Here is a 25,989-nt window from a genome sequence, read left to right as displayed (position 1 = left end):
TCGATATGAAAGGGAGGGACTGAAACCATGCAAAAGGGAAGTTGACAGCAATAGAGAGAGCAGAAGAAATCCCTGCTAAGCAACAATCCTAATGGACTCAAGGCCATGATACAACATGACTAGCTTATAGAAGTTCACCAGAAAACCAGAAGGCACGTGTGTTACAAGTATGATAGTAAAAGCTACATTGGCATGATGCTGACAAAAATTGAGAAAATCTTCGAATGTGAAATGTATATGGGATGTGTGTGTGTGTGCATGTGCGTGTGTGTTTGTGTGTGTGTGTGTGTGTGTGTGTAGGGGTGAGTGGAAGGAAGAATTAAATTAGTTTGAGAAATCAGACATCTCAGTAAAAAACAATTCCAGAAAGCAAACACAGAAGAGACAGCCTCTTGAAGGCATTTCAGAAGAATAACACTGGACTTACCCCTCCTGCCACAGCAACTATACATCTGGACAAAATCTATGAGCCAATTGTTTTCAGGCACTGGATACAGGCAGTGCAAGGCTGTGATCCTCGAACAAAGGGGAAAAAAATAACCTGCAAATTACATGAAAGCTGAACAAATCTGTCACCTGTAGCCCTACAAGAAACCCTGTAAGGAAGTGGCACTGTTGCTCACGTGGTAGAGAGCTCGCCTTGAGCTGAAGAGCTGAGGGACAGTGCCCAGGCCCAGAGTTCAAGTCCCATGATCAACAAAAACAAATAACAACAACAACAACAAAAAGAAATCCTGTAAAAGGTTTTAGAGGCTGAAGAGAAATGATTTTTTTTTAAAAATCATTTAGTTACTCAGGAGGCTGAGACATGAAGATCACTGTTTGAAGCTTTGGCAGAAAAGCCCATGAGACTCTTATCTCTAATGAACTTGTAAAAAGTCAGAAGTAGAACTGTAGCTCAACTGCTAGAGCACTAGCCTGACCACAAAAGCTCAGGGTCCAGACCCTGAATTCAAGCCCCAGGATCCACAAAAAAAAAAAAAAGAAAAACAAGTCATTTAGATCTGAAGCTGGGTATGGCGGTTCATGCCTGCAATTCTAGCACTAGGAAAGCTGAGACAGGAGGACCATGAGTTCAAGGCCAGCCTGAGCTACCTAGTCTCAAAAACAAATACAAGCCACGTGCCGATGGCTCATGACTGTAATCCTAGCTACTCCCCAGGCTGAACTCAGGATCATGGTTCAAAGCCAGTCCTGGCAAGAAAGACCGTGAGACTTCTATCTCCAATAAACCACTCAGAAAACCAGAAGTGCTACAGTGGCTCAGGTGGTAGAGCACTAGCCTTGAGCTGAAAAGCTGATAGACAGCATTCAGGCCCAGAGTTCAAAAAAAAAAACCCCATAACAAACAAAAAAACAAAAACAACTACAACAGATCTACAAAAGGAATGAGAAACCAGAATTAATAAATACAGAGGAAAAGATTTTTAAAATTATCTTTGTATTTGTTCCTTTTCCTAATTTCTTTAAAAGGCAACTATCTGGGACAAAAATAATTTTATACATAAACTCGGGGGGGGGGGGGGGCCGGGCATGTATAGTGGTCCATGCTTGTAATCCCAGCTACTAGTGAAGCTGAGGCAGGATTCTAAATTAGAGGCTAACCTGGACAACTTAGGGAGATCTTATCTCAAAAAATTTTTTAAAAAGATGTATAGATAAAAGGCAGTAGAAAGTACAAAGGGAAATGTCAAAGAAGGCTTGATTCCCTCCCCAAAAGGGAGAGAAGATGGACCAAAGGAAAATCAATGACAAAAGAGGACAAAATAAAGATGGAACAAACAGAAATGCAACACAGTACGTTAACACAAATTATAAATAATACCTAAATGTTAATGAATAAATACTATGAAAATGAGCTAAATGGCCAGGAATGTGGCTTAGTGGTAGAGTGCTTGCCTAGCATGCAGGAAGCCCTGGGTTCAATTCCTCAGTACCACATAGCAGAAAAGGCTAGAAGTGGTGCTGTAGCTTAAGTGGTAGAGTGCTAGCCTTGAGCAAAAGTAGCTCAGGAACAGTGCCCAGGCCCCAAGTTCAAGCGCCAGGACTGACAAAAAAGAAAAAGAGAAAAAAAGAAAAAGAAAAGAAAGAAAATATGAACTAAGCTGAAAAAAAAAATCACAGATTATCAGACTGCATATAAAAGCAAGACTCGATATGTTACTTGCAAAAGATACATTTTAAATATAAACAGGGAGAAGAATGTTAAAATAGATTGCAACTATGAAAATAGAACAATGAAACCAGTTGAAATTGTTCTGGAAAGCAGGGAAGGGAGAGTGATAGAATGAGATTGACTGGAATACATTGTAAACATATGAACATGGGTGAAATGAACAGTGACAGCCTCCCTAAAGAACTGATGCAAGATATAGATACACACACATATACATGCATCTGTATATCACATAATATATATGATATGTACATGGTATCTGATATATATGATGGTGGGAAGATAGATAGATATATATATATAATATAAAACAAATAGTATACATAAGAAAGTTGAAGTGTTCAAACCCTAGTACTGCCGGAAGAAATGGGAGGAGGGAGGGAGAGAGGAAGGAAGGAAGGAAGGAAGGAAGGAAGGAAGGAAGGAAGGAAGGAAGGAAGGAAGGAAGGAAGGGAGGGAGGGAGGGAGGGAGGGAGGGAGGGAGGGAGGGAGGGAGGGAAGGAGGGAGGGAGCAAGGGAGCAAAGAAGCAAGCCAGAAAGCAAGCACACTAGAGTGGCTAAATTCATATCAAAAGTGGCTTAAGTGGTCAAATAAATGGCCAGCAAGCAGTAGGCCCTGACTTCAAACCCTAGCAACACCAAACAAATAAACAAAACCCATAGATTTTAAGAGAAGAAGAATTCTGGGATAAAGAGGGACACATAAAAATATCAGTTTATGGGGCTGGGAAGTTGGCTCAGTGGTAGAGCACTTGCCTTGCATGCCTGAAGCCCTGGGTTCGATTCCTCAGCACCACATAAGCAAAAAGAAAAACCTGGAAGTGGAGCTGTGACTCAAGTGGTAGAGCGCTAGCCTTAAGCTGAAGAGCTGAGGGACAGCACCCAGGCCCAGAGTTCAGGCCCCATGACCGGACCCAAAAGAAAAAAAAATATATCAGTTTATGGGCTGGGAAGGTGGCTCAGTGGTAGAGCACATGCCTTGCATGCATGAGGCCCTGGGTTAAATTCCTCAGCACCATATACGCAAAAAGAAAAAAGCCGGAAGTGGCGCTGTGGCTCAAGTGGTAGAGCACTAGCTTCGAGCTGAAGAGCTGAGGGACAGTGCCCAGGCCCAGAGTTCAGGCCCCATGACCAGACCCCCCCCCCCCCAAAAAAAATATCAGTTTATCAGAGAGCTATTATATATCAATGAGAAGTATCATTTGATTTTTTGAAAGTTATATATGTGTTACTTTGATTTTATCAAAGCAAGAATGACTCCCATTGCAGTTGCAATTCAACAGTGTATACAGTGTTGCATTGAATTACTTAGTTATAGTCATCAAGACAAGCACAAACAGGTTGGGGAGCAAATCACTGATCTTGATGATGGAACACTAAGCTGACCATATGGGGGCTTGTGCCAAGGAGACTCAGCCTTCAGCATGCCAAGGCCGCTTAGTTGGTATGTTTTACAGCAAAAATCCAGGGCACTGGTTAACCTACTGAGTCATTGAAACAGAGGTCGATTAAAGAGCTTCTATTGTAATTAATTGAGATAATAAAGGAGGATGAAATAAAATAGCCTTCCTCCATCCACTATTGCTTCCCTAATCTCTCCCCAGGGGTTAGATAGAATAGCTCAAGATCATTCTTCCTGGAGTCACTGGGTTCTCCCTGAAATATCAGTCCTCTCTGGGAAAATCTGCAAACGAAGATAAGTTAGAACTGTTTGAAAGGACAAGCTATTCTAGATGCCCTTGGTTCTCACTGGTAAGGAAAGCCAAAGACATAACAAAGCCAGATCTTCCCTTTGCACCATAATGGGTCTTTCTTAAAAAATTCTATAACTACATTTATTCCATCCTTGCCTCCTTCTCCTTTGCATTTTGCTAAGTACTCAGCGCCACACACACGGAAAATGAACAGACAAGTTCAAAACAAAACCTGAGACCCAACCTCCTGATCTCTGTGGAGAAAGCTTGCAGAAAATCTTAAGTCTCAAAGGCTGACCTGCCCCTGTCAATGAAGCTGTAAGGGTCTGCGTGTTAGAAGACAAGATGGATACACTGCCCCTTTTCAACAAGTCAGCCAAATATTCATCTCTATGCTGTGCTATCTTGAGCAATAATCTGCAGATGTGCTGCACAGTCAGGAGAATCTATTTTCTGCTCTTCTACTTGGATTCGATTCTGGAACACCTAGGAACAGGAGAGCCATCTCCTCTCCAACATTTGCTGAGTCCACAGAGTTGTGCCAGCCCTTCCGGATACTAAATTGTCAAATTTCCTGAACAGCTAAAACTAGAAAACCAACCAAGGCAGAAATTGGCATTTAACAGAGGCAACATCATTAAATGATTTTCTCTTTTGCTATGGGCTGAATGTGCATTTCCCCACCAAAGTCTTAGGCTGAATTCCTGGCCTCCCCGTGATCATGGAGGTAGTGCCTGTAGGAGGTTGTTAAGATGACAAGGAATGGATTAGTACTCAAATAAAACAAAGGCAGCTCATTTGTCCCTTCGATCATGTGAGGGGACACACACACACACACACACACACACACACACACACACACAGAGTAAGAGGTGCCATTTACACAGCAAGAACTGGACCCTCACCAGACTCAAATCAGCCTTGATGTTGGCCTTGCAGTCTCCAGTACTGTGGAAAATAAATGTCTATTGTTCATGAATCATTCAGTCTGAGGTATTTTGTTATTCTAAGACACCATCCATTCAATATGTTGATTCAATCAGGAGGGACAATCTGAGCCTTCTGAAAGGCTTATAGCCTTATGCAACCCTTGGAGCCTATGCAAATCAATGCAAAATAAGTACTTTCCTTACTTGGTCCTTGGCAAAAATACCCTCAGATTATAAACCTGGTTCAGACACATACATGTCCCATTGGTCGAGTTTCATGAAGAATTTTTGAGCATGGATATAACTCTGTGGAGAGCATTTGTTTAGGTATGGTAAGGCTCTAGGTTCAACCCGAGTACTAGGTGGAGAACAAACAAAACCACTTATTATTTGAGCACAATGAAACCTTTGATCCAGGAAGCTATGGCACAGGCTGTAATCCTAGCTACTCACAAAGCTGAGATTTGAGGATTATGGTTCAAAGCCATGCCATGCAGAAAAATCTGTGAGGCTCTTTTCTCCAATTATCTACCAAAAAAAGGCAGAAGTACAGTGGTGGCTCAAGTGAAAAGCAGCCTTGAGTGAAAAAGCTAAGCCACAGCACCAGGCCTGGAATTCAAGCCCCAGTCCCAGCATAAAACAAACAAACAAACAAAGGCTGCAGTGGTCATTGTCTGATTCTGACTCTTATTTCATACCACCATTCTTGGGAGGTGTGGTGTCTAGATCAGCTATGAAAGTTATCTAGAGGGGCTGGGAATGTGGCTTAACGGTAGAATGCTTGTCTGGCATGCATGAAGCCCTGGGTTCAATTCCTCAGTACCACATAAACAGAAAAAGCTGGAATTGGCACTGTTGCTCTCAAGTGGTAAAGTGCTAGCCTTGAGCAAAAGAAGCTCAGGAACAGTGCCTAGGCCCTGAGTTCAAGCCCTGGGACTGGCAAAAAGAAAAAAATTATCTAGGGGACAAAAACTATAGCTCAGAGGTAGAGGTGTGCTTAGCATGTGCAAGGCCCTGGGTTCAATCCCTAGCATTAAATAAATAAATAAATAAATAAAGTGGAAGTTACCTGTGCTTACATTTTTATTTTTTACAGGTAACCATTCCAATCACCTTCAAAATACTGTGGAGGTCCCTCTTACCTTATTTCTTATTCTGCTCCACCCAGCTCTTCAGACCCATTGAGCTCTGGGTGATTCTACTTTCCCAACATTGACTTTGAGCTATTGGCAGAGGACTGTTGAGCTACAGGATGTTTTTCTAATTGGAGTCCACATCTTCCCCAGCACTTCTAAATCAAGACGGGAGGGAGGGGAGGAGGGGAAGGGGGGGCGTGCATCGGCAGAAAGGTACCTCAGTGTCAGAGCTGTTGCCATTCAGGGCCTCGATGTTTGGGTCCCTCCAGTCTTCTGAGAGTGAAGGGATGTAATTGTCTGTCAGAGCATCCCAAACCCTGTAAACAAAGAGAAGCTCTCATTAGCACGCATCTGTGGCCTGGCCCCGCCTGGAGGAAGGAAGAGCTGGGGCCAAGGCAGGAGAGAGGCTGTTGTGTGTGTCGGGCTGAGATCATCTGCCTTCCAGCATGCAGAGGCAAAGCAACTGGAAAATGGAATTAGAGGCGAGTCCAAGGGAGAAAGAGCCAAGGGTATGGAGCCTGGCCAGGGCTCCAGCACAAAAAGAAATTAATCTGCTCTCCAACCAAATTATTCATTCTCAGAACCTAAGCAGTAACTCTGTTCCTATTCCTATGGGGAGGGGGAGTATTAGGATAGTTTTTCTCAGATGAACCCCTTTAAGATTAAGGTTATTGAACCAATCATCAATGGCTCACACTTGTAATCCTAGCTACACAGGAAGCTGAGATCTAAGGATTGAGGTTCAAAGCCAGCCCAAATAGGCCAGCTTGTGATACTCTTATCTCCAATTAACTATCAAAAAAAAAAAAAAAGCTAGAAGTAGATCTGTGGCTCAAGTGGTAGAGCACTAGCCCTGAGCAAAAAGAAGCCTAGGCCCTGAGTTCAAGCTTCTGGACTGGCACACACACACACACAAAAAGATTAGGGTTATCATCCAACCTATACACATTTCAATGTCAAAGGCCTGCAGTGTATGATCACCAATTAATTCCTTGACCTGTAATGTAGGCAAGGGGAAATTGCCAAGGCCTTGAATAACCACTTGAATAACCCAAAATGTTCTTGGGGAGGATGTGGGGAGCACAATGATATCCTCTAGTAATGTTGAGTTTGAGTGTGCCCTGTCTCTGCCATGCACACTCTAAGATAAATATGTCTATACAGTTAGTTCTTGGTTGGGGAAAATGAGGTTACTTTGGTTTACATTTCTTTTTTTTTTTTTTGGGTCCAGTCGTGGGCCTTGAACTCTGGGCCTGGGCGCTGTCCCTCAGCTCTTCAGCTCAAGGCTAGTGCTCTACCACTTGAGCCACAGCGTCACTTCCGGCTTTTTTCTTTTTGCTTATGTGGTACTGAGGAATCGAACCCAGGTCCTCAGACATGCAAGGCAAGCGCTCTACCACTGAGCCATCTTCCCAGCTGGTTTATATTTCTTTAAAAATTTCTGGGCTGGGAAGGTGGCTCAGTGGTAGAGCGCTTGCCTTGCATGCATGAGGCCCTGGGTTCGATTCCTCAGCACCACATAAGCAAAAAGAAAAAGCCGGAAGTGGCACTGTGGCTCAAGTGGTAGAGCGCTAGCCTTGAGCTGAAGAGCTGAGGGACAGTGCCCAGGCCCAGAGTTCAGGCCCCACGACCAGACCCAAAGAAAAAAAATTCTGATATGTGAGTTGGAGGCATGGTTCAAGTGGTAGAACACCAGCCAAGCAAGTCCAGCAAGGACCAAGTCCCAAGTTCAATTCCTGGCACCACCAAAAACTTAATAATAGAAAATAAATAAAATAAAAATTGTAAGAGTTTCCTACAAATATTATCACTTGCCTCATATATCACCAAAAGATCTTTTTGGGAAAAATAGAGCAGGCTGTGTGGGCTGGGTAGTGGTAGAACACTTGCCCAGCATAAGCAAAGCCCTGGGTTAGATCTCTACCATCATTTTTTTTTTTTAAAGGCAGGATTGGGGAAAAATCTGAAATCATAATCACAAATCAAGAAAAAAATGCATAGATTAGTAGATAGCAAGATATTAATGTTAATCAGTGAGCCAGGCTTATAATAATGTCATCCGTGGAAACCAGCAGCCCTGGAGTTTACATTCGTTAATGACAGATATTCTATTGGACAAAGCAGGTGCCTGTCAACATGACTGACACTCATAATACCAAGCTCTGAGGAGGTACATTTAATTTAAATATATGAATCTAATCAAAGAATCGTGTAAAAAAATAAGCAAATAACTTGTTGTTATTGTTATTATTGGTGGTGGTGGTGGTTTTGTTTTTGCTTTGGGTTTTTTTTTTCCTCTTCTGGGGGAGGTTAAAGATGGAGCACAGAAAGGGAGGGAGAAAGAGTGAACAAATGTAATCATGCTACTCAATATTCACTATGTAAAAAGTGTCCTGTGTAACTTGTGGGCTGGGATGGGAGGGGGAAGACTGGGGGAAAGTAAACGAAGAGGTGACATTATCCAAAAAACAAAAGAAAAGAAATGTATGCAGTGGCTGACTTATGAAATGGTAGCCCCTCTGTACAACTTATTAATATAGTAAGAATAAAATTATTTTTAAAAATAAGCAAACAGGTATAAATAAAGATCAATTTTACCTTATAAGATGCTAAAAGTTAAGTGCAAAATTTAGATAGACAGGTATAGAATATTTAGATATTTCAGAATACAAACTTGAAATCAGATACATAGCAGTAATGTAGGAGGTGGGTTCTACTAACATAAAATCAGGCCTGGTATGCAATAAATGCAGATATAAGCAAAAAGATTTTTCCCATGAATGTGAATAGTGGTAAAACAAATAAAAGAGGCCCAAGAAAACATGACTTATTGGCAAGTTGAGGCATCTGCTTGTACTTTTCTATCATTACAAGAAGACACTTTGAGAGGACTAACTCATCAAGTGCCCAGAATCTTGTGAGTGTGCGTGTGCACACATACATGTGCCAGTACTGGGACTTGAACTCAGAACCTGGATCTCTCCCTTGCCTTTTTTACTCAAGACTTGTGCTTTACCACTTGAGCCACAGCTGCACTTCCAGTTTTTTGCTGATTTATTAGAGATAAGAGTCTCACGAACCTTCCTAGCCAGGCTGGCTTCAAACTCTGATCCTCAGATCTCAGCCTCCTGATTAGCTAGGATTACAGGCTTGAGCCACTGGTGCCAGGGAATAGAGCCTGTTTGGGAAATAGTGATATCCCAATCTCCACTGGGCACTATTAAAACTACATCAATCCTGGCTACTTCTAAATGGAAGACCCATTCGCTTTCTGGAGCCAAGAAGCAAATGTGAGTTGCTACATCTAACTCAAAGCTCCCTCTACTGGAAGGGTCATGGGACTATTCATTGTCACCATGTAACCTGACATTCACTGCTTTAACTATGGACATGCATGCAGGAACTGACCTTCAGATGTGTCCCTGCCACCTGCAAAAGTGAGACTCAGCAGAGCCCAAAATAGGCCGGAGTCTTTGGTACCTCTTCTAAGTTGGATGGAAGTTGAGACATTAATAGACCTTACACCTTGCAATGACCTTGAGACTAAAAGTGACAACTGAGCATTCTCATCATTTAGGGAGGGAACTCCTACTTTTCTCATCTGAGCTTTACTGCTATGGACTGAATTTTGTCATGAAACTCAAGAAGAAATGTCTATTTCTATTGTAATTTCTATTTCCTCATTTCTATACCCTTCTCCTGCTTACTCAGTGGCCATTTAACAATTACAACAGCAATGGACACTTGCTTGCTGAGCCAAATGCTCTTCTAAGCTCTTTATGCTCTCTGATGCAATCATCCTTACAACAACTCACAAGGCAGAAGCTTATGAAACACACCTAAAACATAGTGACATTAATAAGTTGTCTAAACGCACACAGCCAATGATGGCAAAGGTGGCTTTGAACGCAGGCAAGATTCCAACTCTTTATGATTTGCTACATGCCTGCCCATTAGCGTACAAATTCGAATAATATACCAAGATCCAAATCACAGCCTAGGACAGCTGTTTAAACAATGGCTCTGTGTGCAAACCCCATATTATTCTAGTCTTTGTGCTTTCATCAGATTACGGAAGGATGGTGCAGGGGTAACAGGGCATGGAGTGTCTTTTTCTCTAGCTCCTACCCAGGAAGGTAAAGGGGGCACATGGCAGGGACCAGCCAGGACTCAGAGCCAGTGGTAGGGGAAGAATGTGCAGAACAAGGGCTTTGCTCTCAGACTATCTTAGGAGTGGATATATTCCTCTTTGCTCAAGGGAAGTGCTCTACCACTTGAGCCACAGCTCCACTTCCCGCTTTTTCTGTGATTAATTGGCGATAGAGTCTCAGAAATGTTCCTTCTGGGGCTGGCTTTGAACTGTGATCCTCCGATCTCAGCCTCCTGAATGGTAGGATTACAGGTATGAGCCACCAGCACTGGGGAATATATTCCTTTTTTTTTAAGTATCCTATAAAATTTCACTTCTCGGAGATGGGTTCAATGCACTTGTACTTGCCTAGCATGTGCAAGGTCCTGGGTGTGATCCTCTAGAACTGCAAAGATGAACAAATAAATACATACATACTTGTAAATACATCCAGGCATTGACTTCTCTAAGAAGTATCCTGCTATTTACTCCTCTTGCTTGGCTGAGGTTGGCACTCTATCACTTGAGCCATACCTCCATTTCTGGCTTTTGCAAGTTAACTGGAGATAAGAGTCTTGCAGATTTGTCTGCCTTTTTATCTCAGATTCTTAGATCTCAACCTCCTGAGCAGCTAGGAGTACAGGCAGGAGTCATGGGAACCTAGCTGTGCTATTTATTCTTGTCTTGAAGAAAGACTTTGTAAGTGATCTGTGCCATCATTTATCAAAGATAAAGAGGTTGCCTCAGTTCCTATCACAATACCAGAGATTCACTTTGGGGTCATAGTCTCCACAATCACAGCAAAGGCTATAGGTGTGCATCTTTTATAGCTCAGGCTTAAGTACTATGTAAAGAAAATTGTCTTTTACCACAGATGGGCTGGGCACTAGGAAAAGGATATTGTCAGAGTATGAGCAAAACCAACAGAATGGACTGTGCCAAGACAAGTAGATAGGCTCCAAACACACATGCACACACACACACACACACACACACACACACACACACACACACACACACGAGTATCTATTTCTGACAATATAGTAAACAGTTGAAAGAGCTAATTAAATTCTGACTTGAAACATTTCCCTTCACTCTTCTTCAGGTGGCTTCTTCCCTAGCCCAATACTTTATGTTCAGTCATGCCAGTGTCTGCACTTATTTGTTTAAGTAGTATGCACACATTTTGCACTTCTTGATTCCTATTTTTTGTTTTTTTTTAATTGTCCAAGACTGAGACTTGAACTTGCTATCGGATGATTACTTTTGCTCCTAGGATGGCACACGACCACCTGAGTCATACCTCCAACCCTATTTCTTTCTTTTTTTAAATTGCACTTCATGTTTAGAAATTAGCAATAATTAGCATGTGAATGCCCTTGGAGGAGTTTTTATAGATACTTTCCAAATATTTAAATGAAATCACACTATCTTGCCGGGAGTGATGGTCTCTAACTATAATCCTTGCTACTTGGGAGGTGGAAATTAGGAGAATCCTGGTTCAAGGCTAGCCTGGGCACCTCAACTAACTTATTGGGCATAGTACTACCCAATCCATAGTGGATTACAGATGTAATCCTGGCTTGATATGGGCACAGGTAGGTAAATGAAGATCCAACATCCAGGCAAAAAATATGAGGCCTTATTTGAAACTGGCATCATGGCTCAAGTACTACAGCACTTGCCTGGCAAATTCAATCCCTCCCGCCCACCCCCATACATCTTCAAAGAAACAAAGAACCAACACTCTTTCTGCCTTCTATGATGAAAATAAACCTCTAAGAAGAGAATTAAATTCTCTTAAAAAAAAAAAAAAACCAACACTTATTGCTGGCTATGGTGGTATATACCTGTAATCCCAGCACTCAGGAAGCTGAGGCAGGACCTATGGCAAATTCTAGGCCAGCCCAGGATACATAGCAATACTCTGTCTCAAAAGTAAATAAAGTATGTCTAATAATCACTTGTTTATTGTGTGGCCTTTGACATCATCGTAATCCATTCTATCTGAAGAACAGGAAATAGCCATTAGTCCAGGCTAATGTCTGGCCCCTCCATTTGCAGGGTACTTGCAAGAGGGCTGAGTGAGGGGAGGAAGGTGAGGATTGTCTAGTCCCCTTTTTGTCAGGACCTCTCTGAGTTCTAAATGCCAGGTCCTATCATTTATGGCAAGGGAGAAAGGTGATCACTCACACACAAAGAGATCCTGAATTCAAAACCAGAAAATAAACATGGTATTGGAATCTGACTGTCCTTCAACATCTTACAGCCTTTATGCCCTGAAACCAGAGATGAGCTGATTTTCCAGTCAACTCCCAATAGTTCCAAATAAGGATGGGGATGGGGGGAATCAAAACTTCTAAGGGAATCATTGCACTTACTTTAGGATTTCTCCTTTTTTTTTTTTGGTGGGGGGGGTCGGTCTTGGGGCCTGAACTCTGGGCCTGGGCGCTGTCCCTCAGCTCTTCAGCTCAAGGCTAGCGCTCTACCACTTGAGCCACAGCGCCACTTCCGGCTTTTTTCTTTTTGGTTATGTGGTGCTGAGGAATCGAACCCAGGGCCTCAGGCATGCAAGGCAAGCGCTCTACCACTGAGCCACCTTCCCAGCCCTGGATTTCTCCAATTTTTATGGAATTTTATTGAGCCAAGAATTTCCCCACTTTTGCTATCATTTAATTCTAACCCTACTCAAAACACTTGCAATTCATTTTGTGAATGAAACATGTCTCTGGATACTGAGATACTCTCTGGATACTGAATCTGAGCAGGTTTATCATAATAACAATAAAGGATATTTGCAACCAAGTTAGATCTCAAATCACCTTTTTCCCTTTACTGAGTCATAATTTCACAGCTGAAAGGTTTGCATTAATGTGTGGTGTACGTTTCACTTGAAGATGTGCCAGGGCTTAGGGAAGGGAAGAATGTGGAGAGTGTAATTGGGGAGGGAAGGGTGAAATTGATTGGAATATAGCATTGACTCGTATAGAGATGTAACAATGAAATCCCTCCCTCTGTATAATTGATAAGGCAATAACATGAAATGAAATAAAACAACAACAACAAAAAAGATGTACAGTTAGAGACACCGAATGTCTAGAAAGTATGGTATCTATTTCTTCCCTCTACGAGGTCCCGACATCTTACTCTGTCTCTAAGAAGTGATCTAGCCTTCAGTCTCTTAGCCAAGGCAGTCAATGAAGCAGTAAAATGAGTCAGAGAAGCCTGATAATGCTATGTGACAGTAATTAACATTGAGTGGCCTCAGCTAATGTATCTGGAGAGATGAAGAAGCTGCTCATTGGGCTTTAACCCTTAATGAGGCAAAGGGAGAGTGTGGATGGTGAGGAGGGATGATTTGTTGGAAGCCATAGAAATGGGACACACGTTAAAAAGGTCATTTGCAGAGTACATCCTGGGAGCAGGAAGAAACTGGATTCTTTGTGAGTCCTTAGCCCTGCTTCACCAAGATAGAGCTCTGGAAGTTTCAAAGATGAAGACCCACGCAGTCAACTAGAGTTAAGTGACGTGCCCAAGGTTCACCCAGCGAGTTAGTGAGAGGAGTAGGAAAATTAGAATTCATCATCTTTGTGTTTCTAGTTCATCGCCTATTGAACTGGAGTGAAAAACTATTCTCTGCATAAAGTAGCTATAGAGACATTCTTTTCTGACTTACAGAAATTGAGCAAATGACAACCAGCTTAGGATTTGAAAAGAATCGGTTGGAAACTTGAAATTGAATGAAAACATCATTTCTAAGCACCGTTCTAACACTGGTCACCAGGCTGACATGCTTCCTATAGTCAGACTAGCGTTAATTAAAGACAAAGAAGGAAATGCTGTGAGAAATGGACCTGCAAGGCTTTGTGGATACCACTCATCCAATGCATATTTTCATTCTAAAACATTACTTGATCGCTTACTACACATTGTGTTAAACGGTGTATTACTATACTGAATTAAATGGTAAAAATGCAATGGAAGACAGTAGACGTATGGGTTCTGCACTGACAGAGGTGCCACCTTGGGAGACATCAAATACAGTCAGATCCTCTAGGACACACTTTTTACCTTGCTATTTATGGGCAACTCAAATCCATGAGAAGTGAAAGGGGCTGAGGGAGGATTTCAGTGACAGACAGCTGTCTACCAAGCACAAGGCCCTGTGTTCCAACCCCAGCATGGCCAGAGAAAAACAAAACAATTGCTGGGCATCAGCGGCTCATGCCTGTCATCCTAGCTGCTCAGGAGGCTGAGATCTGAGGATCAAGGTTCAAAGCCAGCCCGGGCAGGAAAGGTTGTGAGACTCTTATCTCCAATGAACCACTCAGAAAACCAGAAGTGGCACTGTGGCTCAAGTGGTAGAGTGCTAGCTTTGAGCTGAAGAGCTGAGAGACAGCAGCCAGGCCCAGAGTTCAAGCCCAGGACCACAAAAAAAGAAAGAAGAAAGAAAAGGAAGGAAGGAAGGAAGGAAGGAAGGAAGGAAGGAAGGGAGGGAGGGAGGGAGGGAGGGAGGGAGGGAGGGAAAGAAGAAAGACAAAACAAACCAACAGCAACAATCATAAACAAAAGCACAGTTGCACTAATATTCCATGACCAGTACTGGATATTATTTGTGTGTTTCCTAAAGAGGAATTTATACATATTTGAGGCATTCATGCATATTTTTCTAAATGCCTACAACTCTTGCTTAATTTAAACAACAAATTACCCCCATTTCTCTTTCTAGCCCCTCCTCTTTTTTCAGATTTTTTTTTTTTTCTCCTTAACATCTGCTAAGACACTACGAGGTAGCTAATAAGTGAAACAGGGAATCTGCATACTCAAAAACTGTATCATCTAGTTTCTCCCTTTACTTTGTCCAGGGTAGTTCTCAGTTCAATTTGAAACCATCCTTTCCTCCTTCCTTCCTTCCTTTTCTTCCTCCTTCCTTCCCTCCCTTTCTCTCTCTCTCCTCTCTTTCCTTTCTCTTTCCTTCTTTTCTTCCTTTGTTCCCTCCTTCCTTCCTTCCTTCCTTTCTTCCTTCCTTTCTTTCTTTCTTTCTTTCTTTCTTTCTTTCTTTCTTTCTTTCTTTCTTTCTTTCTTTCTTTCTTTCTTTCTTTCTTTCTGTGGGTATAGAGCTCACTGTCTTACTGAGTTTCACTTAAAGCTGGTACTCTATCACTTGGGCCACAGCTCCACTTCTGGATTTTTGTTTTGTTTTGTTGGCCATGGGGCTTGAACCAGAGCTTTTGTGCTCAAGGCTAGTTTCTACCAGCTTGAGCCACAGTTCCACTTCAGGTTTGGGGGTGGTTAATTAGAGATAAAAGTCTCACAGACTTTTCTGCTTGGGCTGACTTTGAACTATGATTCTTAGATCTCAGCCTCCTGAGTAACTAGGATTACAAGAGTAAGCCACCAGTATCCCGCTCTATTCTGGATTTTTGCTGGTTAATTTGGATTAATCTCAGATTTGGCTGTCCAAACTGGCTTTGAACTGTGATCCTCAGTTCTCAAGCCTCCTGAGTAGCTAGAATTACATGCAGAAGCAAGTGGCACCCAGCTACATGGAAAGTTTCTTTTTTGGGTAAACATTTATAAATAAATTCCCAGAACTGGGGAGGTGGGAAATAATTGTTTTAATTCTGAATTTTTCAGATTTCTGATGTTTCTTGAGGGCAAATTGGTCCAATGACAGATCTCTCCATCACAGTCAATTTTTTTCTCCCTCTTATTTTGAATATACGCATAGATTACCATTGAAACAAAACTGGCTAGATCTTAACATTTTCTGTGCTTCTAAAATTCTATTTTGTTAGCATTGTTCAAAAAGAAATCTACTCTACCTTACTTATGTAACTGTAACCCCTCTGTACATCACTGTATAATAACAATTTTAAAAAATTTTAAATTCTGTTTTGAGATGAGGAAAAGCTAAATCTTTCATTTCCCTAAGTTTTCAGTCTAAGAAAGCATTCTGCAGGTGACTGTAGGGACATCTAGAGAACAATGCCAACAATTACCAGGTCACTGCCCCATAAACCTTGTGCCAGACAGAAACGAGTTCTAGGTCAAGGAGGTCAAACTATATCACTGAGGCAGGTGAGGGCAAGTAAGACTCCTTACTCCTCATCCTGTAGGGTCTCCTCTTCCTCTTGGATCTGTAACTGGTTCTTCACAGGCGCCAGGTTCTCGGTCTTGGCGTTGTAGTTCCGAAAGCAGACATTGAGCTTCTCATCAAATTCATTCACGAGGTCCTCCATGGACTTAAAGCTGATGATTTCAGAAGAAAAATTCTCAAGCTCAGAGAGGGAGGGGTCCTCCAGATGGTGGGGAGATGTGCCATAGAGACCTCGGGGTGTCTCCTCCTGGTCCTCGGAGCAGCAGGGCCTCAGGTCCTCAAACTCTTCGTCCAGACTCACCAGTGGGGCCTCCATCCTGGCACTGAGATACAACAGCAATTCTCAGGATTTGTTTCCCTGAAAGAAATACATAGGGCAGTGTGAGCTGGGGCTGGGTTTTGTGCTTGTCCTGAGGAACTTTAGTCATGTATTCCATTACTCAATATCCCTTGGAAATAAAAATTCTGTTTTCCTGGCATCTGCTGCTTCTGCACTTCCCCTCTACTGTGCACTTAAGGACTTCAAAATATGTTAATCAATTAGTTAAATAAAGTGAACTTTGGAGATATGTCTGCTTCTAATTCCCTGCTCCAAAAACCAAAGCATTGTGGGTAAGTAGGCAGCTCCTGAGCCAGATTGCCCAGATGTCCATCCTATTCAGATCCTGCCACCTATGACCTTAAACAAGCTTAACAAAAAGAAACTCAGCTGTACTTTCTTTTATTCTTCTCAAGACAGCAATAGCAATCTGGATGCCAGTGGGTCATACCTGTAATCCTAGCTACTCAGGAAGCTGAGAGCTGAGGATTGCAGCTAGGATCGAAGCTAGACTGGCCAGGAAAGTCCACGAGGCACTTATCTCTAGTTTACCACCCAAAAAGCTGAAAGTGGAGCTATGGCTTAAGTGGTAGAGTACTAGGCTTGAATAAAAAAGCTTGGAGGCAGAGCTCAGGCCCGGAGTTCAAACCAGTACTGGTGTGCATGCATGTGTGTGCTCACATGTGCACACATACACATGCATGCACGCACAGACAAGAGCAGCAGGACTACTTCAAAGGGTCTTTACAAGATTAAATCTATAAGCAGGTAAGCGCTTAAATCAGAGTTTAGCAGATGACAAATGTTAATATCATTCAACATTTTTTTCTCACTACTACTACCACAATACCTCATACGTACACAGACCCTCACTATGTGCTCTAAAAAACTATAAATTTTATAGCTTGTTTTGCAGAAACATGACATGACCTGAAGATCTTTACCAATAAAACCTGACACAGCCTAGGCATTATGGTGCACACATATAATCCCAGCATTGAAAGGCCAAGGCAGCCAGGCGCAGGTGGCTCACACCTGTAATCCTAGCTACTCAGGAGGCTGAGATCTGAGGATCACAGTTCAAAGCCAGCCGGGGCAGGAAAAGTCCATGACACTCTTTTCTCCAATAAACCACTCAGAAAACCGGAAGTGGTACTGTGGCTCAAGTGGTACAACGCTAGCCTTGAGCTGAAGAGTTGAGGGACAGTGCACAGGCCCAGAGTTCAAGCCCCACGACCAACAAGAAAGAAGAAAGAACGAAAGAAAGAAAGGAAGAAAGAAAGAAAGAAAGCTGGGAAGGTGGCTCAGTGGTAGAGCGCTTGCCTTGCATGCCTGAGGCCCTGAGTTCGATTCCTCAGCACCACATAAGCAAAAAGAAAAAAGCCGGAAGTGGTGCTGTGGCTCAAGTGGTAGAGCGCTAGCCTTGAGCTGAAGAGCTGAGGGACAGCGCCCAGGCCCAGAGTTCAGGCCCCACAACCGGACCAAAAAAAAAAGAAAGAAAGAGGAAGGGAGGGAGGGAGGGAAGGAGGGAAGGAGGGAGGGAGGAAGGAAAGAAAAGAAACGAAATGAAAAGAAAGAAAGGCCAAGGCAGGAGAATCTTTCAAGTTCAAATCCAGTCTGGGCTACACAAAGACTCTATCTCTAAATAAATAAATAAACCCAAACTGAATGTGAAGTTACTTATGATTTTAATTTATTGTATTTTGCTGTAGCTTTTTCATTATAGAAGAGACTGGTATAGCTGAATGGCAGAGTGATAGACCATGATCCTGAGCTGCACAAGGCCCTGGGTTCTATCCTAACATAAATAAAAAATAATAAGTAAAGAAATTGCTACCCTCAGACCACAGAGAACAGAATGCAAAATAGGCATTCTGTTACTACCTTACAAAATTGGAAATAATCTAAATTCTGAAAGAAACCTAGCCCTAAATATTTTGGATAAAGGATCACAGTCCTTATCTTCTCATTAATAAATAATAGAAGCCAGGTTCCAGTGGCTCACATCTGTCATCCTAGCTATTTAAGAGTCTGAGATCTAAGGACCATAGTAGGAAGCCAGGCTGGCCAGGAAAGTCCATGAGACTCTTAGCTCCAATTAGCCACCAAAATGCCAGAAGTAGAGCTTTGGCTCAATAGTAGAGCACTAGCCTTGAGCAAAAGAACTAAGAAACAGTCCCTGAGTTCAAGCTTAGTACTGGCAATAAATAAATAAATAAATAACAGAACACTAATAGAAACTTCAGCCAAGCTTAGTGGTGTTTATACCTGATATCCCAGTTACTCAGGAGGTGGAGGCAGGAGTATTACCTGAGCCTCGCAGCTTGGGGACAGCACGGCAAGACTTCTTTCTCAGGGACAGACACAGAAGTAAACAGACTTTCCCATGAACACCTGAGTTTTATTCAGATACAGAGCATATGCCTTTGAATGAACTCAATGACCTGGTATCTTGTAGGAAACAACCCAGTCACTTAAGTGTTACAAAGCCAAACTCCACTTCCATCTTGAGCAGTGCACACTCAGGATGCCTTCCATTTTCCAGCAAGCCTGCAAACTTCTTAAACATACACACACACACACACACACACACACACACACACACATACACACACATCACATTATCATGCCCTCTTCATATAGCACCTTCAATTGTGGTTTATCCATCTGTGCGTACATTCTGGCTCCTTTCAATTTTCATTTCAGTTCCTCAAGGGCATAAACAACCTCTGATGTCCTCCACGGCTTCAAGCACACCAGCTGCCCTGTGGCCAGTAATCAATCAATATGTGTTCATTGAAAAATTCTCTTCTGTCCCTATATACAGTTTCCCTCAAGCAATACTGTCTGTCATACTCCTCTACACATGCCCAGCTTCCTTCCCTGTAACACAGAAAGGCAGCCCAACTTTTCTCTCCCAAGCTGTAGGATCATGGATCCAGTTACATGCTAAAGTTGGAACCACAAGCTGAGAAAAGCCAAACAGACAGCAAGAGCCATAGAATTTGCCCTATTAGTGCCCATTCCTTCACAAAACTGGGTGTGGCAAGTGGCACAGTTCATATGTTAGTTTTGCTAGGAGAAAGTCAGTCACCTTTGCATCAACAAATAGTTGATCACTGATGACTCACATCACACCTGTCTGTAATCCTAGTTACTAAGGAAGCTGAGATCTGGAGGATCATAGTTCTCAAAGCCATTCTGGGCAGAAGAGCTTACAAGACTCTATCTCCAATTAACTAGCAAAATGCCAGACCGAAGGTGTGTCTCCAGTGATAAAACAACAGCTGTGAGCAAGAAAGAGAGGGTACAAGGTCCTAAGTCCAAGCATTGTAGTGGCACAAAAAATATCCACACAGCCAGGGACCAGTGGCTCACACCTGTAATCCTAACTACTCAGGAGGCTGAGATCTGAAAATCGCAGTTCAAAGCCAGCCTAGACAGGAAAGTCCATGAAACTCTTATCTCCAATAAACCACAAAAACTAGAAGTGGTGCTGTGTAGTTCAAGTGGTAGAGCACTAGCCTTGAGATGAAGAGCTGAGGGACAGAGCCCAGGCCCAGAGTTCAAGCCCCACATCTAACACACACACACACTTGTGCACACACATATTTTGAGCATTCACAGTTTGCAAAAGCAATATGATAAAATCTTGATATCCAAACAGATGTAAAGATGTAAAACCATATCCTAGAAAAATCACAGGCCTCCCCACAAGAAAAGGAGAAGAGGAAACCAACGGTCCTGCCATCGCTGTTATACTGGGTACTGATTTCTTCATTTGTTATATGAAGCTGCTGATATAGAGCTCACACTTTGGGAAGTTCATTTTAATCATTTCAATTCAAGTTCATTTAATAATTTCAATTATAAGATATATTTTCACTATATACTTAATCCAGTATAATCGAAGTGTTAACATATCAATGTAATTCATATTAAATATTAATGACCTAATTTACATTGGAAATCCAGTGTGTAATTTACATATACAGTCTATCTTCAAATTAATCTCCTTTCAAGTATCCAACAGCCACACATGGCTAGTCACCACCACTTTGCCCAACACAGCTTAAAACGAATTTTACAACTTTGGCGGGGGAGGGAGGAGTTGGGGAGGTGGGGAGGGAAGGGATGGCAGGGGAGAAACAAAGGAGGGGGTAACAATGCTCAATAGGAAATGTACTCATTACCTGACTCATGTAACTGTAACCCCTCTGACAGTATCTTCACAATAAAAATATATTAAAAACAATTTTAAAAGGCAATGCACAACTAATTGTATTAAGGATCCTTCATCAATGGTCTATAGAGTAGGCTCTCGACTATACATATGTATATTTCTTTGTTTTCAGTGTAAATTAAACAAATGAGTTTTACTGTAGTCTCTCCATAAATTCATATTATGTACTTTCATCTGTTCACCTTCACTGTTACTCTTTATTAACCCCCATATATCTGTATTTTAATGAAATTGGTTTCCTTTGTAAACCTAAGTATTTTAATGGGTTTTAAAACATTATTCAGAGAAGAAATACCATAGGCTTTCCCATACTACCAAAGGAGTTCATAGCACAAAAGGAGGAGAAAGGAAAGAAAAAGAAGAGGAGGAGGAGGGCACAGAAGAAAATGAGAAGGAAGGAGAGGAAGAAGAGGAGGAAGAGAAAAGAGGGGGAGAAAAAAGAAGAGGAGGAAATTCATTTGAGAGAACATCAGCACCAAAAAGATGAGCTTTTAGGAGGACGGAGAGTTTAAGGTCAGCCTGTGCTACACAGTAAGACCCTCTTAAAAAAAGAAAAAGAAAAGATGAAAGGGAAAGGGGAGGAAGAAAGGAAGGAAGGGAGGAGAGAGAGGAAGAAGGGATGGAGGGAGGGAGAGCTCTTGAGGTGTAACTGAGAGTAGGGAAAGGCAGCCGAGGGATTTGTTAATTGAGGTAGTGCAGAGCCAGCTAAGAGCCTAGACTCAGGATTCCAATCTTGGTTCTACCACCCTACCTGGGAGTCTGTGGACAAATTATCTGCTTCCTTGTTCCTCAATGCCCTCACTGTAAAATGGGATTTCAAATACTGCTTACCTTGTAGGTCATTCTGTGAACCCAATGACATATTTGCAGTGTTAAGTACAATGTGTAGAACTCAGAAAGTGAGCCAGGTGCTGGTGGCTCACGCTTGTAATCCTAGTTACTCAGGAGGCTGAGATCTGAGGATTGTGGTTCAAAGGCAGCCTGGGCAGGAAAGTTCATGAGACTCTTATGTCCAATTATTCACAGAAAAAGGCCAGAAGTGACCTTGTGGCTCAAGTGGTAGAGTGCTAGCCTAGAGCAAAAAGAGCTCAAGAGCAGCACCCAGGCCCAGAGTTCAAGCCCCAGGATGGGGTGGGGGGAAGAACTCAGAAAGTGCTTGTCTGATAAATGCCAATTAGGCTAAGAAAATCAGAATAACTTGCACAGATGTATGGTATAAGCATGTTCCAAGCAAAAGAAAGGTCACCTCAGCCAGAAGCCAGTGGCTCATGCCTGTAATCCTGGCTACTCAGGAAGCTGAGATCTGAGGATGGTGGTTCAAAGCCAGGCTGGGCAAGAAAGTCTGTGAGACTCTTATTTCCAATAAACCTCCAGAAAACTGGAAGTGATGCTGTGGCTCAAGTGGTAGAGCACTAGCCTTGAGCTGAAGAGCCGAGGGACAACTCCCAAGCCCCGCGACCAAAGGAAAAAAAAAAGTAATCTCTGCCATCAGAGACTATGTGTGATATTTTCAAATGCTTAACAAATGAGAGAACTATTACCCCAAATATTTGGACATTTTTTGGTTGTTTTTATTTTTTACTAAAGCCTTTTTCAATTCATTTGGCTAAAGTTCCTGGGTCACTGGTCCCACTTCCTACTACAGAGAGAGATGAAAGCTAGCCAGCTATTAGCAGATATTTCCACTTGCTTTAAATCTGTGTTCCTCTGTGGGTGTGAGAGTGGAGGGGAATGAGAAGGCATTACTAGCAAGGATGCTGATTCTACACTATTAACGAGCAACAAGGGCCAGTTCAGTCAGAATCTAGGGCCGAGGTTGAGTTTTTACTGCATCAAAAGGAAAAGATGCTGAAAGTTCAGGAAGACTCGAGAAAAAAAAAAACAGATGAATTAAAAAGACTAGAAAAGAAGTAAATACTAAGCTAGAGTCCAGAAATGTGGTTATTCAAAACAGCCCATAATATATCCTGACTGGTTTTTGTTCACTCACTATTCAGGAATCAAGAAACACTGTATAAAGAATCAAAGATGGAGTTAAAACTAAAAACCCAAATTTGGGATCTGAAATTACAGGGCACCCAACTGCATTTGTAGAAAGACTGTAGCAGAAGAATGACTTTCCATCATCCTGATTGGCCCTACCATAGCCTCCAGGTGGGGTCTTTAGTTAGAGTTGGCACTTGACTTGAAATAATATCACATAACTCCTTCTTTACCCCAGGATTCTTTTTTGGGGGAGGGGTCTCATTAGCTCATGTTCTTTTGCTCTCCTTTTTTCTAGAGTGCCTTCATTTCCTAGGGTGCCTTTATTTTACAACAAAAATACCGAAAATAATCTTCTACTTTTCCATCCTGGCAAGCTTGCTACTGTCCTTATCCTAGCTACTCTCAGAGCCCTTCTACCTTTAGAAGTTAGGAGAAGCCAGGTGCCTGTAGCTCATGCCTGTAATCCTAGCTACTAAGGAGGCTGAGATCTGAGGATCACGGTTCAAAGCCAGCCTGGGCAGGAAAGTCTGTGAGACTCTTTTCTCCAATAAACCACCAGAAAACTGGAAGTGGTGCTGTGGCTCAACTGGTAGAGCACTAGCCTTGAGCTGAAGAGTGCAGAGACAGCACCCAGGCCCAGAGTTCAAGCCCCACGACCGACAAAAAAAAAAAAAATTAGGGCTAAAGCTTGCACGGATGGCTCATACCTGTAACCTTAGCTACTCAGGAGGCCCAGGTCTGAAGATCCAGGTTTAAATCCAGCTTGGGCAGAAAAGTCTGTGAGATTCTTATCTCCAATTAATCAAAAAGCTGGAAGTGATGCTGTGATTCAAGTGGTAGAGTACTAACCTTAAATGAAAAAAACTAAGGGACAGTGCCAAGCCCTAATACTGACACACACTCTTAGGGTAAGTGATGTGTTTCAGTGACAGAACACTTGTTTAGAATGTGTGAGGCCCTAGATTCTATTCCTAACCTCTTATACCCCACCCCAAAGTTAATGTCAATACAAGAGATAGTCTGTTCACACTTTAAATAAATAAGTAAATAAAAGAAATGGCAGAAAGAATGAATCCTGGGAGGCTCATCTTTTTCCTTTTTTGGGGTGGGGTGGGGTGTGTGCTGGTAGTGAAGCTTGAGCTGGTGGCCTTGTCACTGTCCCTTAGCTTTCTTTGCTCAAGGCTGATGCTCTGCCCACTTAAGCTTCAGCTCCACTTCCCACTTATTGGGGATAAGAGCATCAATCTTTCCTGCATGGGCTAGCTTTGAATCATGATCCTCAGATCTCAGCCCCTTGAATGGCTAGGATTACTAGAGTGAGCCACAAAGCCCCATGTGTTCTTTTCCTCTGTATCATGGAACCCAGGACTATAGTGTGATTCTGTCCTATAATTTATTCCATTCACTTGGGCGCCCAATAGATGGTGTGGTTTGGAAGAGAAAAGAGCTTGACAGAGACCCAGTAGGAAACACAGAAGCCTCTCCCTGCAGCACCATGATGCAGGATCTGCAGCTTGGGACTGCAGCAAACATTATCGGTCCCTGCTTTGCCGCTCGGAGCCCAGTGAATCCCGGGTGGGAGCTGTGGGAATTTCACCATGCTGGGCCTCTGCACCTCCACGCAAGCCCCACTGCGTCTCCCTGGGTCTTCCTACTACTTGCTCCATAGGTCAATCGATGGTATGCTCCTCCTCCATCTCCATCTCCATCCCTAGCACCGGCCCTCCACTCCTTCAGCAAAACCCAGCAGCTTCCCCGGCTGGGACGAAATAGTTTTTCATTGTCATTTCTAAATCGGCAACCCCTTTGTGGTTCTGAGTCCCCCTCCCCCCCGCTTCTTTCCACTCCTGCTCTTGCATTCACCTCCAAATCTCATAGGCACCCCCCTTTCCCTCGCCCCCTTCTGCTGGGGGTAAAGAAAGGGCTCCTCCAGGCAGCACAATAGCTGGCGCTCCAGGGAAGCCTGGCTAATCCCAGGCAGGCCGCACACACACTCCCACGGCCCCTTTGGGACAAATCTGAGGTGGACACTGGAGAGCAAGTGTGTGTCCAGCGGCGGGGGGGACGGAGAAAGGCGAGAGGGGGGCAGCCAGGGCCAATCAAGCCTGCAGTCTCCGGAGCCCTGGGTCCGGAGGAGAACCGGTTCCCAGTGTGCACACTCACACGCACACTCACTCACACACATCCGCACACCACCACCGCGCCGCCGCTCCCGTCCTTCCTCCGACCTGCTCCCGAGCGGACAGACTGCAGCTGCGGCCAGCGGTTCCGACCCCGCCGAAGGCTCGGGCGCGGGCCGGGCCGAGGCTCCACGCCCTGGGGAGGGGCCGGGCCGCCGCGGGGTCTCGTTCTTCCGCACAAAGAGGAGTGTGGGCCGGGTTCACAGAACCCGACCAGATAACGGTTCTGGACCCCGCCACCTCCCTTCACACACACGTGCACGCGCGCGCGCACTGGTGCACTCTTGCACGCTCACACATGCACGATCGCCAGGTCTGACATCTGCCCGCGCTCCCCAGGACGAGAAGGGCAGGAAGACCTCGGCATCCCCCCCCCCCCGCAACTGTCCTCCTCCACCCACCCCCACCCGACCCTCACCCGAGCCGCTGTGGGGGTCGGGTCCGCACCGGAGGCGACTGCACCTGTGCGGGTCCTGGTGGACGGAGGCGGATCCCGGGTTCAGCCGGACACCCCCATCCACGGGCCTGGGCGAGCGGGGCCGGAGCGCAGCGGCTGCGGCCAGAGAGCCAGCGAGGAGCGAGCCGCGAGCCGCGAGCGCTCCCCTCCCTCGCCGCTCCCTCCCCTCCCCTCCCCGGCCCTCCCCGCGGCTCCCGCGGCGCCCCGCTCCGCTCGGCTCCCCGCCTCCGCCCCGCCCCCTGCCCGCGCTCGCGCCCGGGCTCGCGGGGACGCGCCTGCGCTCGGGCACCCGCTCCGCTCGGGCACGCGCAGGGCCTGCCTGGGCGTCCTCCGCCCGGTGAGCCTTCCCGGGAAAGGGAGCACGTGGGCCGGCCCGTATTCATATTTATGAGTGGTTGCTTCTCGCAGCTTTTGATGCCGGCCCTTCTGCTGCTGCCCTCATGAATATTCATGAGGTCCAAGATGGATGCGCGCGCGCGTGCGTGCCCGGCCTACCAACGAGGATGTCTCCCTCGCAGGGCCTGACACTCCAGGATCCCCACAACGTGTAAGCAGATGGTTTGAATGGGTGGGCGGCTTTGCCCAGATGCCCACAGTCACATTCAAAGGAGCTTCGGGTGTTTTTCTGAACTCCCTTTCC

The 25,989-nt window shown here is 44.0% G+C and overlaps 1 protein-coding gene across 3 annotated transcripts in view; it reads right to left on the bottom strand.

Annotated features, from left to right (window-relative positions):
* The window catches only part of Fez1 (fasciculation and elongation protein zeta 1), a 50,573-nt gene extending 25,133 nt beyond the window's left edge, over window positions 1-25,440 (bottom strand). Inside the window, exons 1-3 of one of the 3 annotated variants that reach the window (XM_042674896.1) lie at window positions 25,340-25,440; window positions 16,170-16,522; window positions 6,153-6,252 (exon numbers count right to left, since the gene is read on the bottom strand). In XM_042674896.1, coding sequence (XP_042530830.1) covers window positions 6,153-6,252; window positions 16,170-16,480 — 411 coding nt within the window. In that variant the 5' untranslated portion in view covers window positions 16,481-16,522; window positions 25,340-25,440. Of the gene's footprint in view, window positions 1-6,152; window positions 6,253-16,169; window positions 16,523-19,129; window positions 19,153-25,339 lie in introns of those variants that run through there. The other 2 variants (XM_042674895.1, XM_042674898.1) reach the window with 2 other exon arrangements.
* Window positions 25,441-25,989: the final 549 nt, after the last annotated feature.

The sequence above is a fragment of the Dipodomys spectabilis genome, unplaced genomic scaffold (assembly GCF_019054845.1).
Source record: "Dipodomys spectabilis isolate Male_0828 unplaced genomic scaffold, ASM1905484v1 ptg000023l, whole genome shotgun sequence".
NCBI lineage: Eukaryota > Metazoa > Chordata > Mammalia > Rodentia > Heteromyidae > Dipodomys > Dipodomys spectabilis.
The sequence above is the reverse complement of the archived record's forward strand: the minus strand, read 5'-3'. Positions and strand labels throughout refer to the sequence as shown.